Here is a 14,581-nt window from a genome sequence, read left to right as displayed (position 1 = left end):
CCTGTCATCTGGGGCTGGTACAATAGGCCAGAAGTGGCCGCAGTACAAGAGACTTAGTCCCACCACACTAGCGATGAAAAAAATTATGTTCGACCATAATCTCCAGAGGCGTGTGATAGGCCCTGTCAGTTAGCTTAGTATCACAGCCTTAATCCTAAGCCGGGTGCTTCAACTCTGTTCCCGTAGGTAGCAGAACTTCAGAGTAAGGCAGTTTACTTTTATACGAGATTTTAAGTTGGAAACCGCTTACTACTCCGAACCATTGGCAACCACCTAAAATAATTACACGGTGTTGAAACTCGGAAGATCATAATCAGAAGTTTAATTCTAGTTTCACGATGGAAAAAATTGTCTTGGAATTGTCGGTGTATACTTTAAAATATCCGTAAATTATGTTTCACCGAAACCTCGTGTGGAGGCGGACTAGCCCTGCGAATCGTACAAGACGACGAAAATGAAACCCGGTGCCTGGGGGTATAACTGAACCACCCTGTCACTGGAGGACGTAAATACAGAGACCTGGTTCTCCAGGTTTGGGGTTGGATGCAAGGCTGACGACCTTGCGATGTAAAGAAATATTGTGCAAGAAGTGAAAACCTAATACAACCTGGAATAATCTTCTAAGGAAGGCTATGGCTCAAAAAGGGCTGTTTTGCCAATGATGATATTTTACTAAGATTATTTTTAATTATATCCAATGCTTTCATTTTCACTGCCCTTGCATGGCAAGGGAATGTCTCACCCCATAGCGCATTGGCGATCACCTCTCCCAGCAGATAGCAGGCGCTGGGTACAATGAACGTGATAAGAATGCTCGTCACTATCCGCTGGGTCCAGCTAAGATGTTGGTAGAGCGGATACAGCCAAATTCCTTGGGACCAGTACGTGTAGAAATAGCTGCAACAGTACACAGTTGAACTAGCTGGGGATCTGACGATTTGACCTTTTCAATGTTGACTTCTTTAACAAATGAATGTACATTTCTCAGAAGAGGCAAAGAGTATTTCTTTGAACAACATTAATCGATTAATCTTTGTAATGGAGCCGCAGTGAGTTTTATATGAGGTAGCAACTGCAATTTTAATTTCAATTTAGATAACATTCTAAATTCAGAAAATTAGAAAATAAAACAAAAAAACCCTTTTTATTTCTCTATAGTAATTAAAAGTTTCCATGACTGATACACCACAAATAATTAGGTCGTGATTTTTAACGTGACACTTTCATTTCATTGATAATGTTAGTAAACCTTGCAACCTCAAAGCAGAATAAAGTAATAAGTTGAATATTTCTAGCTCGTCCTTAGTATTGGAAGGGTTTACCTCAGTTGTTTGCAGCTTTCTGTGTCCTTTTTTTTTACACAGGACACTTTAAATGAATTTAAATTTTACATGGATGACATTTCTTAATTTCCCACCCATATCGTATCGACTAAACGTGCCGTTTGTGTGAATGAACCTGTTTAGTAACATTTTATTGTACAAGGAGAGACAAGTAATTATATACGGTTAATATTGTACTATAGTACATATTGTACATGTAGTGTAGGGAGCAAGATCAAAGACACAAAAATATATTGGTTGCACTTGAGACGGAGTTTATATCATTTATCGTATGGAGTGCAACAGGATGCTTAAATATAATATTGTACTATAGGGTTAGACCGCAAATTGAAGCATAATGCTTTGTAGAGAGCGCATGCGCGATGAATTTTACGAGATACCATGGTGTAACCTTTGAGTTCTAATGGCAGACGTCTGTGATAAGATCTTGCAATAAACTTAACCAAGCCGCAAACCAGCTGTGAGAATAGAAGTAACAAAGATTACTTAACGAAAGACGCTCTTTCAGTTTCAGAACTTATATAGCGTAGACTTGGATAAAAAATGTCCATCAGTGGAGGTTTTTGAATGTAACATCAGTGACAAAACAAGTTTGTGTTCTGACATTCTCCTGGAAAAGGAAGACTTCGGAAAATTAGTCAAGAAAACCCGAACGAGGTTGTAACCCAGTATACCTGCGAAACTAATGTAGGGCTTGATCGCTACACTAAATTGTTTGGAGTTCCTGCCTGCAGATCCAGCGGTCTTGGGTTCCATTCCCGGCCCTACCAGATTTTCTGAGAAGTAGTGGGTCTGGAACGGGGTTCACTCAGCCTCGTGAGGATAATTGAGAAGCTATTTCAAGGAAATAGCGGCTTCGGTCTAGAAAACCTAAATTAAAAGCGGTGAGGATCCGTTGCGCTGACCACGTTACACCCTCTATCCGCAAAATTTGGCACTAACTTCGCCAACAAGGGGCGGTCGCTCGGTCGGTATTGTTCTCTTGCGGACTACAGACTACGGAGTTTGTTTTGTTTGTTTGTATAAACTTTAGAGCCGTTTCCTAAAAAAAATGACCGAAATTAGAACAGTAACCAAATGAGCACATCTTAGAAGATAATTGAAATAGAAGACGTTAGGATTGGACGTAGATTTCTTGAGTTCAGTACCAAGAGTAGGGCTAATATAGCAGAACAGGAAATTCCTTGTTTGTTGATTGTTTAACAACCCATTCTCAACTGCACTCTTTATGTAGATTTGAATTAAAGGATAATATTGGACTGTAAATTATAAATAATGTCCAAGAATGTAGTCGTGGCCTATTTAAGATAAAATACCATGTTATATTTTAGCGTCCTGTTACACTGATTCATGTCCATGGTTTATGCTGACCGTCTTACAGTGTATACACTTTTTCACCTTATTCTTCACTTCCACACTACATGTTTCAGCACTAATGTGCCATCTTTAGGTGTCTTTATGCGTGTTTGAGTGCGACGTAGGAAGAATCCTGAAAAGTTTTATTATTTAGAATTCATCGACATATATGACGAATACAGATTTTAGTCATTTTAGAATGAAGACATCATGGCATGCAGTACAATAGTTTAACGTGCATAAAGACACCTGAGGATGGCACATTAGTGCTGAAACATGTAGTGTGGAAGTGAAGAATAAGGTGAAAAAGTGTATACACTGTAAGACGGTCAGCATAAACCATGGACATAAAATACCATAGTTTATCCGGAGGAAGTACGAAAAATCACAAGTATCTTGTAGAGACAGCTGGTCGCTGAGTCAATATTTGAAATTTGTATCTCGCGTTGGCGATACAGGATGACCTCGGTTTGTATGGAACTCGAAGGTTCACCAGAGCCATAACAAAAGCCCCAGCAATTTATTATCTCTAATTATGACGCGCTATTTTCTACTGACCAGGTGAGGTAGGTGCAGGAGAAGAACCGCAGCATCGCGAGGTGTCTGTTCCTGTTGCAGTAGTAATGTGGCCTGAGGAGAATCTCCAGGCCCACGACCACACCCACGTTGGTATGCATCATGTGGTTCACGTGAGGCGCCACGTACTCGTCTACGATCTCAGGGTACACCAGACTTCGATCGTATTTGTACAACGTCCAGAACACTGAGAACACAACCTGCAATTGTCAACAATGGTGAGTCAAGCATGTATTCAGCTTAGAATTATTAGCAACTAATATGGGTTTACTGTCATTCGTCGCGTGATATAAACGTACGTAAAACAAAAGAAAATAAGAACAAACTCCGTGGTTTTAGTCCGCAAGTGAACCATACCGACCGAGCGACCGAAACTTGTCGGCGAATTTAGTGCCAAATTTAGCGGATTGAGGGTGTCACGTGGTCAACGCAACGGATTCCCAAGGCAGTTAATCTCGATTTTCTAGACCGAAGCGGCTATTTCCTTGAAATAGCTCCTCAATTATCCTCACGAGGCTGAGGGGACCTATTCCAGACACATTACTTCTCAGAAAATCTGGTGGCGCCGGGAATCGAACCCGGGACCTCTGGATCTGTAGCCAGGAACTCTGACCAATAGACCACAGAGGAGGTCAAAAACGTACGTGAAGAGTTCCTTAAGCGAGAACAGATTTCTATATGAATTGAGAAGATGTACCAATTTCCAAACTCTTATAAATTTAGTTTTATGAAGGTTTCGACAGGGATGGTTGTTACTTTCGTACTTGATTTTCTACTTGGTATATTCGATCTGCTGTTGGAACGAGAGGATGTATCATCATCACTTGGCGACGCAGAGCGTCACGTCGCCATGACAAATTTACTAGATTTTATTTTCAGCATCTTCCGGTATTCACACGCCGGTGAAAAATTCAAACTTGCTTACAGGAGACTTTCCTTCTGTAAGATTGTCTTCACAACGTATAACGCAGACTGATTCAAACTGCTTTTTTATAGTAAGTCTGTAAGCTTAAAACATTTAGTAGATGGAGTGTAGTGAAAACACTAAAGTTTCCTTAAGTTCAATTTAAATATAATTTGTAATGAAAACATAGAATCATCTCTCATATGTGGAAAGTTTCTTTCTATCACATTGAAAATTATATTTCTTACCTATTGTATTACTTTATGCGGTATCACATGCAATGCCACGCCTGTAATTATTTTATCTGAAAAGTTATTAAATAGTCACCTAGGTAATTTTACAAAATATCTCACAGAGTATCAAAATAATTAACGTAGGCACGTAATTTTAATTACGCACGAGTGATTCCTTCCATCATAAGAGATCTAAAAGAGAGGTCCTAACTACAAAAGTTTAAAATGAAATATTTCACAACTTCAGAGCACTCTATACCACATTTCATTAACAATTCCGGTACATATGTGTTTCGCCCTGTGGTCTTTAAAAATACGGTAGTTTTGTAACAGATAGCAGACACCTTCATCGAATTATGAAGATTTTAGCAACATCTAGAAAACCCAATTACAAGAAACAGAAATAAACTCTTTAGTTTTGCTGGGAAATCTGTAAAATAATTAACGGAAACCATTATACTGAAATAGAAACATTAAAGTATTTGAAATTTTTGGGAAAACAAAGATAAGAAGTGGATAAAAATGCAAATGGGTTAGAGAAATGATAACAAAATGATAGGGAGACATTTGGAATTTCGGAGCTTATCAATCTGTTTGAAGGACGTAAGAGAAACAAGATGAAAGAAAAGAAAAGGAAACGGAGAGATAAATAAATATATATTACGATTTCAGTTGCTTTCGTTGCCTGACCCATTAACTGAGGCAGAATCATTGAACTGTTTCCGGTTACAGACGGTACCGTTATCATACGCAACGAATTTTGAATTGCGCTGAATCCAGTTAAAATATAGAAACGGAAATAACAGCCATAGAATATTCTACAGCCAGATCAGACTGTGAATCGAACCAGAGATTCTCCAAAAGGGAGTTTTGTATCTTTCACCGACAATATGTTATCAAGAAATTAATAAGCAAATAAGATAGCAGTATAAGAAATAAGAAAATATATCATTTACCAGTCCCATAGGAAATATAAGAGCCTGGAAGGTTGTCTCCCTCAGCTCCTGCCACGTCTTGAGGAACTGTGAGGACCTGTCCCTCGCCATGGCACGCAGGACATACTCTCCAGTGCAGGCCCCGAAGTACGTGCTCTGCATTATCTGAAAGCAAGCCGTCTGCTAGTCACACATATTTTGGCATTTACCAACAATAAACAATTATTTGACAAAAAAATAAAGGTAAAAATAATTTGGTAAGCTCTTTGAATCGAGATCATTCAGGCGGAGATGAGAAGATAATATTAAAGCGAATCATAGAAAAATAAGTTACAAAAAAGGTGAAGTATACTGATTTGGCTTAGAATATGATTCAATTATGAATTCATTGATAACAGTAATTAACACTTGATTCTGAAATAAGAGAAAATTTAACTCAGATTATGCACCACTTAAGAGAAGCCAGTCATTATCGTCAACAAATTCAACGAAGTTTTCTCCCTATTGCGCAATCTTGTGATGCAATAAACTGGCCTATCCGGGTTACAACGAGGGTCATTATTTAAAATATGCAGAGAACAGCCTTGAGGGTCTTGCAATATGCTGTACACAACTGATGCCTAAACTTGAACTAGTTGCATAAGTATTCTGCCTTGAAAAGTCGCTTATTTCAGAAGATATTTGCTGTTTTCCTGATTTTATTGTCAGTTTCAGAATCATCCTGACTGTCAGTTACAGACACACACATGGACTGTATATCTGTCTGCTGCAAGACAAATATAAATAAGCGATATATTCCTCAAAAGGAATACCGGTATTGATATCATCCGATTCAGGGCTGTTTGAAATCAATAACATAGGTTTAACTCGGAGATAATCAGTCTTGACTACTAATTAGACGTAAGAGATTGAAATCTGGAAGTCGTCTAATCCGGCAAACAATGTCTGCATTTTTTTTCAAGTCCTTCAGACCAATTCTCAGTGAATTCATCTGGCAGATCACAATCTCCTTTCAAAATTAAGCCCGTAATCATCCTCAGATCTGAGCCAGTGTGTTATATTTGATGTAAAGGTACACATAAAGTTAACCCTGTGACAGGCAGTGGAGGCCCATAGGGTTGTGAGACGTCGAGGTTCCCACATTTTCTAGACAATCGGCTCACAGATGGCGGCCTTACGCTCCGGCCCTCCTGGTACTCATTTCTGTTAGAGGCTGAGTCAATCCAAGGAACATAGTGTGGCCGGAAGCATTAGGTGAATTAAAAAGTCCAATAACATCGGGGATTGAACCCCCGACCTTCCGGCTTCTAGCATAATGCCTCAACCATCGTCGCTGCCGCTGCCTCTGCCGCTGCCGATGTAATTGGTATACAGATTATAACTGAGAGGTGTGGGTAAACTTTTGGGACGAGTTCCACGTTTGGTGGAACAGGAAATAATGTTCATATCAACATGTGTCCGGAAGCATTTAGTTTGTGAATTATAACTGAAAGAGTACATTTGTAGTCAGTGCTCAAAATAACCCCCATGAGATTCGATTCATGCCCCTACACGTCTCATCATGGACCGCCGCATCTGTTCAGAGATGCCGGGCCAGTTGCAGATAGCCTGACAGGCATCCATAATGCTGTGGTGGGGTGTCTCTTCGTTGTCAACAAGAGCTGCATACACAAGGGGTCTAGGGTGTCCCCACAGATAAGGTCCTCCTCTGCCTCTCCATTGACCATGAATTGAGAACATCTCGCACAGCATGGCTAAAATGGGCCGGAGCATGATCTTACATTACTTCAGGTTATAACTAAGAAATTAAATGTTTCCGGACACTTTTTCTTGTTTCCATACGCACAAAGTTTGTCAGCACCTTACGGTTTCAACCCGTATAGCCTTAAGTAACGTATAAATAAATTGTCGTTTAAGAGATCAAGTATGTAAATCCTTGTGAGATCAAATACGTAGCTTGAAAATAAGACAGTCTTTTTTCTTCTTCTTCTTCGCTCTCTAGAAAGTGACCGTAGAATTGTCATTTAAGATGTGACTTTTCTGCAAGAATTGTGTCCTGAGGAAAATCCACGCTCTGTTGGTATTTGAGCCAAGTTTCAGTGTTCCATAAACTTACAATAAATTCTAGCACTTCAGAACCCAGTCAAACAAGAATGAAATTTTCAGTAACCGCTATAATTTGCAGTACGGAAATATCTGAGGCGAAATCACGGTTTGCACTGTAAGTGCATAGAACTAAACAGACGCAGAAATTGAATTAGGCACAAGAACCTACCAGATAACATCTCGTATAATAAATGATATTAAGTTATCCATGGACTTAATTAATTAAGCGCCACGCATTGACGTATGGAGGAGTTGAGGTATAGCTCCACAATTCTTACCCTATGCACTAGATGGATGTGAGACAGGCCAGCCTTACGCCCTTGCTGCTTTACACCCGGTACCCACTGTATAGGAGGCTGGGTGGGCCCCAGAACAGGTATGGACCTTATGGTGGAAAGAAAAATCACTTCACTATGCTTGCGAATGGAACCATACTTACATGGTTCGGAGCCCAGGGATACAGATTACAAATCGCTATATAACATAATTACTTGTACTTTCGTTTATTAGATTTGTCATGGTTACACAAACGTGAGAACATTTCCGGAGAGATGGTCTGGCTCTTTCGATTGGTTCCAACAGGGTAGGCTTCTATCTGAGAAGGGAGACATAGTGTAGTCTCCAAAATGCATGTAGATTCTAAAGGGTTCTGACGATGGTGGATAACACATAGAATTACTGGGTTTTTGGACTTTTTCCATCATCCGGAATTCTAGGAAACAGGAAACACGACGTTTCGGGAACTGGATCTCTTTCCGAAACGTCGTGTTTCCTATTTCCTAGAATTCCAGACGATGGAAAAGTCCAAGAACCCCGTAATTCTCCAAAATGTTGTTCTTCAAATGAGAATAGGACAATAGATAATTTCCAAAAAGTCAGTAATTGTGAGGACATGTCCCTTACCAGGAGCCGGGATAGCGCAGTCGGTATAGCGACTTGCTACGGGCTGAACGACCGAGGCTTTGAAGTTCGATTCCCGGTAGAGTCAAGAATTTTCTTCACAACGTCCAGACCGGCTCTGAGGCCCATCAAGCCTCCTATTCAATTGGTACCGGGGGCTCTTTCGCCGGGGGGTAAAGCGGCAGGGGTGTGAACCTGATCACTCTCCTCCAACTGGTGTCGAGTTCAAGAAAATATGGATCTATAAATCCACTCCCTTATACGTCCTAAAGTCGTAGTGGTTAAATACTTGAGCACAGGGACAACTTTACCTTTTTACATGTCTCTTACCAGAGAGGTGCATGTCATTGGCAGATTCTAGTTGTAGTGGTAATATGAGGGCCTTACTTACCAGGTTCCACGTCGTCAGGTACCGTAAGCCCAAATCCCTCATGGCAAGAACGAACGAGTCAGTGGCGCCCGCGTAGTTCACGGACAGTAGATGTACAATGGCGTAAATGTGGTGTAAGGTCGCCAGCAGGTGAAACGCTTCTAGTCGCATCTTGAAGGAAACCGTTCAGAAGCACCGCATGTCTAGAGCAGTGAAAGAAAATCACTCCCATTACCGTCGCTATAGCACTAGGCACACAACGATAATTAAAATAAATATAACGCATTTGAATTACGCTATTGTAGGAGTAAAAAAATTAGACCCGAAGGAGTCAACCACTGTCATGGTATTTCCTGTCCCTAGTACGTATGCGAGACCGACTCTGTGGTATAGTGGTCAGAGTTCCAGAGGTTCCGGGTTCGATTCCCAGCGCTGCCAGATTTTCTTAGGAATGAGGTCTATTCAGCCTCATCAGGATAATTGAGGAGCACTTTGAAGGAAATAGCGGCTCCGGTCTAGAAAACCGAGATTAACGGCCGTGGGGATCCGTTGAGCTGACCATGTGACACCCTCTATCCGCAGAAGTTGGCAATAACTTCGCCCACAAGCGGCGGTCGCTCGGTCGGTATAGTTTCTTTCTTGAAGGGGGCTGAAATTGTGCCGTCTGTCTATCTTGAGAAGGAGATTCTTAGCGTTGTCCGTGTTTGTTCGTGGTTTGCTGTGTTATTTTCAAGAAAGAAGATAGGAGAAGTGACACGAACCTACTTGGTTTATAAATTTTATCTTAAACAACAAACTTTTAAAAATTTAAAAACTTTAACCAAGAAAGATACTGTGATTGTGAAAAATAGGATCTTATGTATATTGTGTATTCCAGGCAGTGTGTGTATGTAATTTAGCATTCAGAACACCTATTGTGATAGTAGTTTCCAAATAAGTATCGATGTTCCCTCTGCAGATGATGCGTAAAACTCGGAACATGTAAGGGTGCTAAGTTTTCAAGTAGTAAAACTTAAATAGTCACACTGGACGGAGTTGTTTTGTCTTTTTAATTGTTAGTGTGACGGACCAGGATGAAACAAATCAAATTCTTTGAATTGTGCTTTACAATCTTTTATCAGTATTAAAATGTCATTTTAACTACCAGTGTGACAGGTACGGTCTCTTGAGAAATAATGTAAACAAATAATTGTGGTGAAGTTTTGAGAATAAAAATCATTCCATACCAGAATATCTCTCTGTGATGTGCAAGAGATATCTTCCTGCAAAAGAGAAAGCTTAGTAGCTAACTTTGATATTAGAATTCGGATTTATCTACCAATTTTTAAACAGCTTTTATCCCTCGAACTGAAACCCATGTCTTGTTTGTAACAGTTCCAAATGCATTTAATAATACAGTTTCGCAATTCATTGTGAATCGGAAATTAAATGATAATTGAGGTGCTATTTCAGGGAAATAGCGGCACCGATCTAGAAAACCGAAATTAAAGGCCATTGGGATTCGTTGCGCTCACCACGCAATACCCTCTATCCCCTAGTGTTGGCACTAACTTCACTGACAAGCGGCGTTCGCTCGGTCGGTATAGTTCGCTTGAGAACTAAAACCACGGAGTTTTGTTTTTTTTAGTTTCGGAAATTAAATTCTACTGAAATTGAATTAAATGCCTATATAAGGCCGCGCCATAACTCAAGCGGTTAGTCGCTGGCTTCCCACCGCGGAGGCCCAGGTTTGATCCCGGGTCTGGTGAAGTGGGATTTTTGGTGGACAAAGTGGCGCTGTGACAGCTTTTCTCCGAGTACTTCAGTTTCCCCTGCCAATCTTCATTCCACCAATTGCCCCACAATCACCCTCACCTATCATCTGGGGCTGGTACTCTAGGCCAGAAGTGGCCGCAATACAATGGACTCAGTCCCACCCCACTAGCAATAAAAAAATGCCTACATAATTGAGTTGGGGCACGCAGTAGAGTAGTTAGTTGAGGCACTATGCTACAAACCGGAAGATCGCGGGTTCAAGTCCCGATGAGGTCATTGGATTTTTTTCAGCTGATCTAATCCTTCCGNAAATAATTTTCCTGGGGAGTAAAGCGCGGCCGACGCGTAAGGCTGACAACCTTACCGCCATCTTTGAGCCGATTGTCTAGATAATGTGGGAACATCAACGTCTCACAATCCTATGGGCCTTCATGGCCTGTTACAGGGCTAGCTTTACTTTTACATAATTGAGTTAACTGCTAAGTAACATAAGATAAAATTCATGTGAGGTATCCTTAGAAGCAGAGTGTTGTCACTGCGTGCCTCTTCTAAGAAATATGTTTATTTAAACGACAGCTCCACAGTGGGTCGTGAATTATCGGCTACTGAAGCGGGTCCTTGCGAGAAGGGTGCCGTGTTTGCTGCTGAAACCGGTCTAATGATAAACTGCACATCCTGTAGCAGAAGCCTATCTAGAACCTTGTTTTCATTTCGTCAAACCAAATACTTTTACTTAGTAACGTTGACTAATTGCATTACCTTCCATTTCCAAAGGCAAACTTCTTCTAGTGGTTACGCAAGTATTCAATTATCGTATCTCATATTAAAATTAGGTGCTATCTCCGTGATTATGTACCTTGCAATAAAGTTTCAACGAGGCACGGAAATAATTTACACACATTCATTAACCCGTCACTTGATAAAGATAGGTGGTCACCTTCACGCTCCGGTCACCGTTACTACCAGGAAAACCTGAAAGTCGCAATTGAACTATTGGTAAAAGGTAAAGTTGTCTGTGCTTATCTAATTAAGCACTACGCTGTGAAGGAGTATGGAGGAGTGGATGTATAGATCCACATTTTCTTTACCTCGGCATTAGTAGGAGGTGAGTAATCAGCTTCACGCCCCTGCCGCTTTACCCCCGGTACCCATTGGGTAGGAGGGTAGGTGGGCCCCAGTGCCGGCCTGGACGACGTGGAGAAGAGAAAATTTTTATCCTACCGGGACTCGAAATCTGTCCGGCCCATAGCCAATCGCTATACCGACTGCGCTATCCTGGTCCCTTATTATTATTATCATCTTGTAATTAAGGAGATCCTGGTTTCGAATTTAGATCTGGAAACTGGGTGTATCACATGCCACTTTTCGTGAATTTCCACAGCAATTCCAGGAAAACGTTGGAAAATACCTTAAAATATAACAGATTGTTTCTTCTCACGTGTTCTTCAATTCATCACTCGCATTCATTCTGCCATTCGAAAATACGTATCTAATCAATGCAGTTGAGAAAGCGTCGCCAAATTGCTAAATAATCATAATTGTCAACAAAGGAAGAGGTTTTGAACTTACTAAATAGAAGGCTGTGTGATTTTCACGGCTATTATGGGCACTTCAATATCTTTCTAGGCCTCCCACGTGATCTACAAGTATTTTCGTGGGAACTTGCAAATAAAATGATACCACGACACGAAATGTCACACGAACAACCTTACTTGGACTGTTAGGATGATTAATTTACGAAGCATGAACGGAAAAATTAGTTGGAGAACCTAATAGAAAGAAATCATATGAGAGACCTAGGCTTTGGCAGGATAATATTAAAATTAATCTTATGCGAGAAGATTTTGGAAGTATAGTCTATATATAACTGGCTCGGGATGTGGTCTTTAGTAGCATTTATAATGAACTTTATGGTTGTTTACTTTGGAGAAGCTTATTATCCAGCTAAGTAATTAACTACTAAATTTCCACGGAACGCAGTCGGTGTAGCGACTGGCTACCGACTGGACACCGAGAGGTCAGGGTACGGTTACCTGTAGAGACGAGATTTTTCTCGTCTTCACGTCGTCCAGACCGGTTCTGGGGTCCAACCAGCCTCCCATCCAACGGGTATCAGGGGCTCTTTCCTCAAGGGGAAAGCGACCGGGGTGTGAAGCTGACCACTTACCTCAAACTAGTGCCGATGTCAAGAACTCTTGGATCTATACATCCACTCCCGCATATTCTTCATGGAATAGTGCTTAATTAGTTAAGCACAGGAACAATTTACCCTTACCTTTCCACGGAATGCGGTACACCATCAAGTNACTGCTTTCTTCATAGTCACCGCCGTGAAAGCCTCAAATCTTACAAGTATTTATTAGTTCCTTGCGTCATACATGTTTATTTTATCATGATAACGATATTGAAACATATTTCAATGTAATTACGAATTATTCAGACACTCAGAGACCTCGTACTATACGTTATAAACTAAGCTTAAGCAATAAAGAATTTTACCTCGAGTCAGTGGAGTGCAGTAGCTATCGCGACGGCAGACAGAGCACAACTGAACGTCATGTCACGGTGGAATGTGGACGTCCTTGACTTAATGTCAGGAAGCGAATTGTTCTGACAATGGCTACATTTTAAAACTTTTCCAATTTACTTGTTTCAGATACAGAACCAGTAACACGCAAAACTATACTTGATAATGTTACGGTAAGTAAACACCTTTAAATACCGGGACTGTGTATTATCGTATCAAGAACAGAAAGATACGTATTGCAAAATCACAACATTAGTGGAAACACTGGGACTATAGTTCCTTTATTCCTCCTTCATGGCGGTGAAATTTTGATAAGGAAACATGGCTAGTGGAACTGCTAATTGCACTTCCTTCATGGCAGTGAAATTTGGATAAGGAAACATGGCTAATGGAACTGCTAATTGCACTTCCTTCATGGCAGTGAAATTTGGATAAGGAAACATGGCTAATGGAACTGCTACTTGCACTTCCTCCATGACAGTAAAATTTGGATAAGGAAACATGGCTAATGGAACTGCTAATTGCACTTCCTTCATGGCAGTGAAATTTGGATAAGGAAACATGGCTAATGGAACTGCTAATTACACAAATGGATCTGTGACGAAAAAAAAAGAGCAAAGCATGCTCTTCTCGAAGACAAACGAAATTAGGATATTTCATAAGAAGTAAAAATTCAGTCTTCAGAAATAAAATTCCATGCATACAGAAATAAACGGTTTCAATGTCTTCGTCGAACGGAAAACCACAGGTTCCCGAAATGCCGTGCAGCAGTGAAACAAAGATTTGTAATACGTGAAAGCAGTGGCTGAAATAGACTGCACTTACGTGGCTTAACTCCGTTACGGCTTGCGATGACTATTATCTCAAAGTTTAACATTCATCCATATAACAATTCATATAAAATCTCGGGTCCATACAGATAAGATGTTGTAATTAAAACAAACAAAATCGAGTTTTAAAGAGTTCGAAATTCGAAGTAGTTAGTGAAATTTCGGTTTCACGTAACCTAAAGTTAATTCGAGCAGCCGTAATAGGTTTCAACTAATGCGTACAAAAATTTCTCTCTTGAGAAGTTGACATTGTTCAGCTAGTTACAATTTTCCAGTTTTATTGGAACCTCCCCTCTGGGTCGAGATGGTCTCTACACGTCAGGTTCCCCGACTAAAATTTTATAACTTTTTCGTCTCTCTCCCATGAGTGCTACATTTCCTGTTCATCTGATGTACATTTTATACCTCCCATATACGGCGGACATACCAACCGATGAAAACACCACCTAGCAACCCATGCAGATCCAGCAAAGGCCACCAGTATCCTACAAAACCACTTAAACCAAATACAAGCATGGCTACGCAAATGGAAAATTAAAATAAACGAGACTAAATCTGTCCAAGTGAACTTCACGCTTAGGCGAGAGCATTGCCAACGAGTAAGACTGTATAATAACATTATCCCACAGTCTCCAAGCGTTGAATACNATACAGACCTAAATATACCATACATCAAGGACGTCATTAGAGAGAAAAGTACCTCACACCACAACAAACTAGCAAATCACCCAAACGACATCCTACAG

The 14,581-nt window shown here is 40.5% G+C and overlaps 1 protein-coding gene across 3 annotated transcripts in view; it reads right to left on the bottom strand.

The window, feature by feature from the left end:
- LOC111874699 (androgen-dependent TFPI-regulating protein) overlaps positions 1-14,581 on the bottom strand; it is a 16,026-nt gene extending 1,445 nt beyond the window's left edge. The window contains exons 1-5 of one of the 3 annotated variants that reach the window (XM_023870419.1): positions 14,492-14,581; positions 8,745-8,926; positions 5,369-5,512; positions 3,258-3,475; positions 743-897 (exon numbers count right to left, since the gene is read on the bottom strand). In XM_023870419.1, the coding sequence (XP_023726187.1) occupies positions 743-897; positions 3,258-3,475; positions 5,369-5,512; positions 8,745-8,894 (667 nt within the window). In that variant the 5' untranslated portion in view covers positions 8,895-8,926; positions 14,492-14,581. Of the gene's footprint in view, positions 1-742; positions 898-3,257; positions 3,476-5,368; positions 5,513-8,744; positions 8,927-12,977; positions 13,085-14,491 lie in introns of those variants that run through there. The other 2 variants (XM_023870418.1, XM_023870417.2) reach the window with 2 other exon arrangements.

This window comes from Cryptotermes secundus, unplaced genomic scaffold (assembly GCF_002891405.2).
Source record: "Cryptotermes secundus unplaced genomic scaffold, Csec_1.0 scaffold285, whole genome shotgun sequence".
Lineage (NCBI taxonomy): Eukaryota > Metazoa > Arthropoda > Insecta > Blattodea > Kalotermitidae > Cryptotermes > Cryptotermes secundus.
The sequence above is the reverse complement of the archived record's forward strand: the minus strand, read 5'-3'. Positions and strand labels throughout refer to the sequence as shown.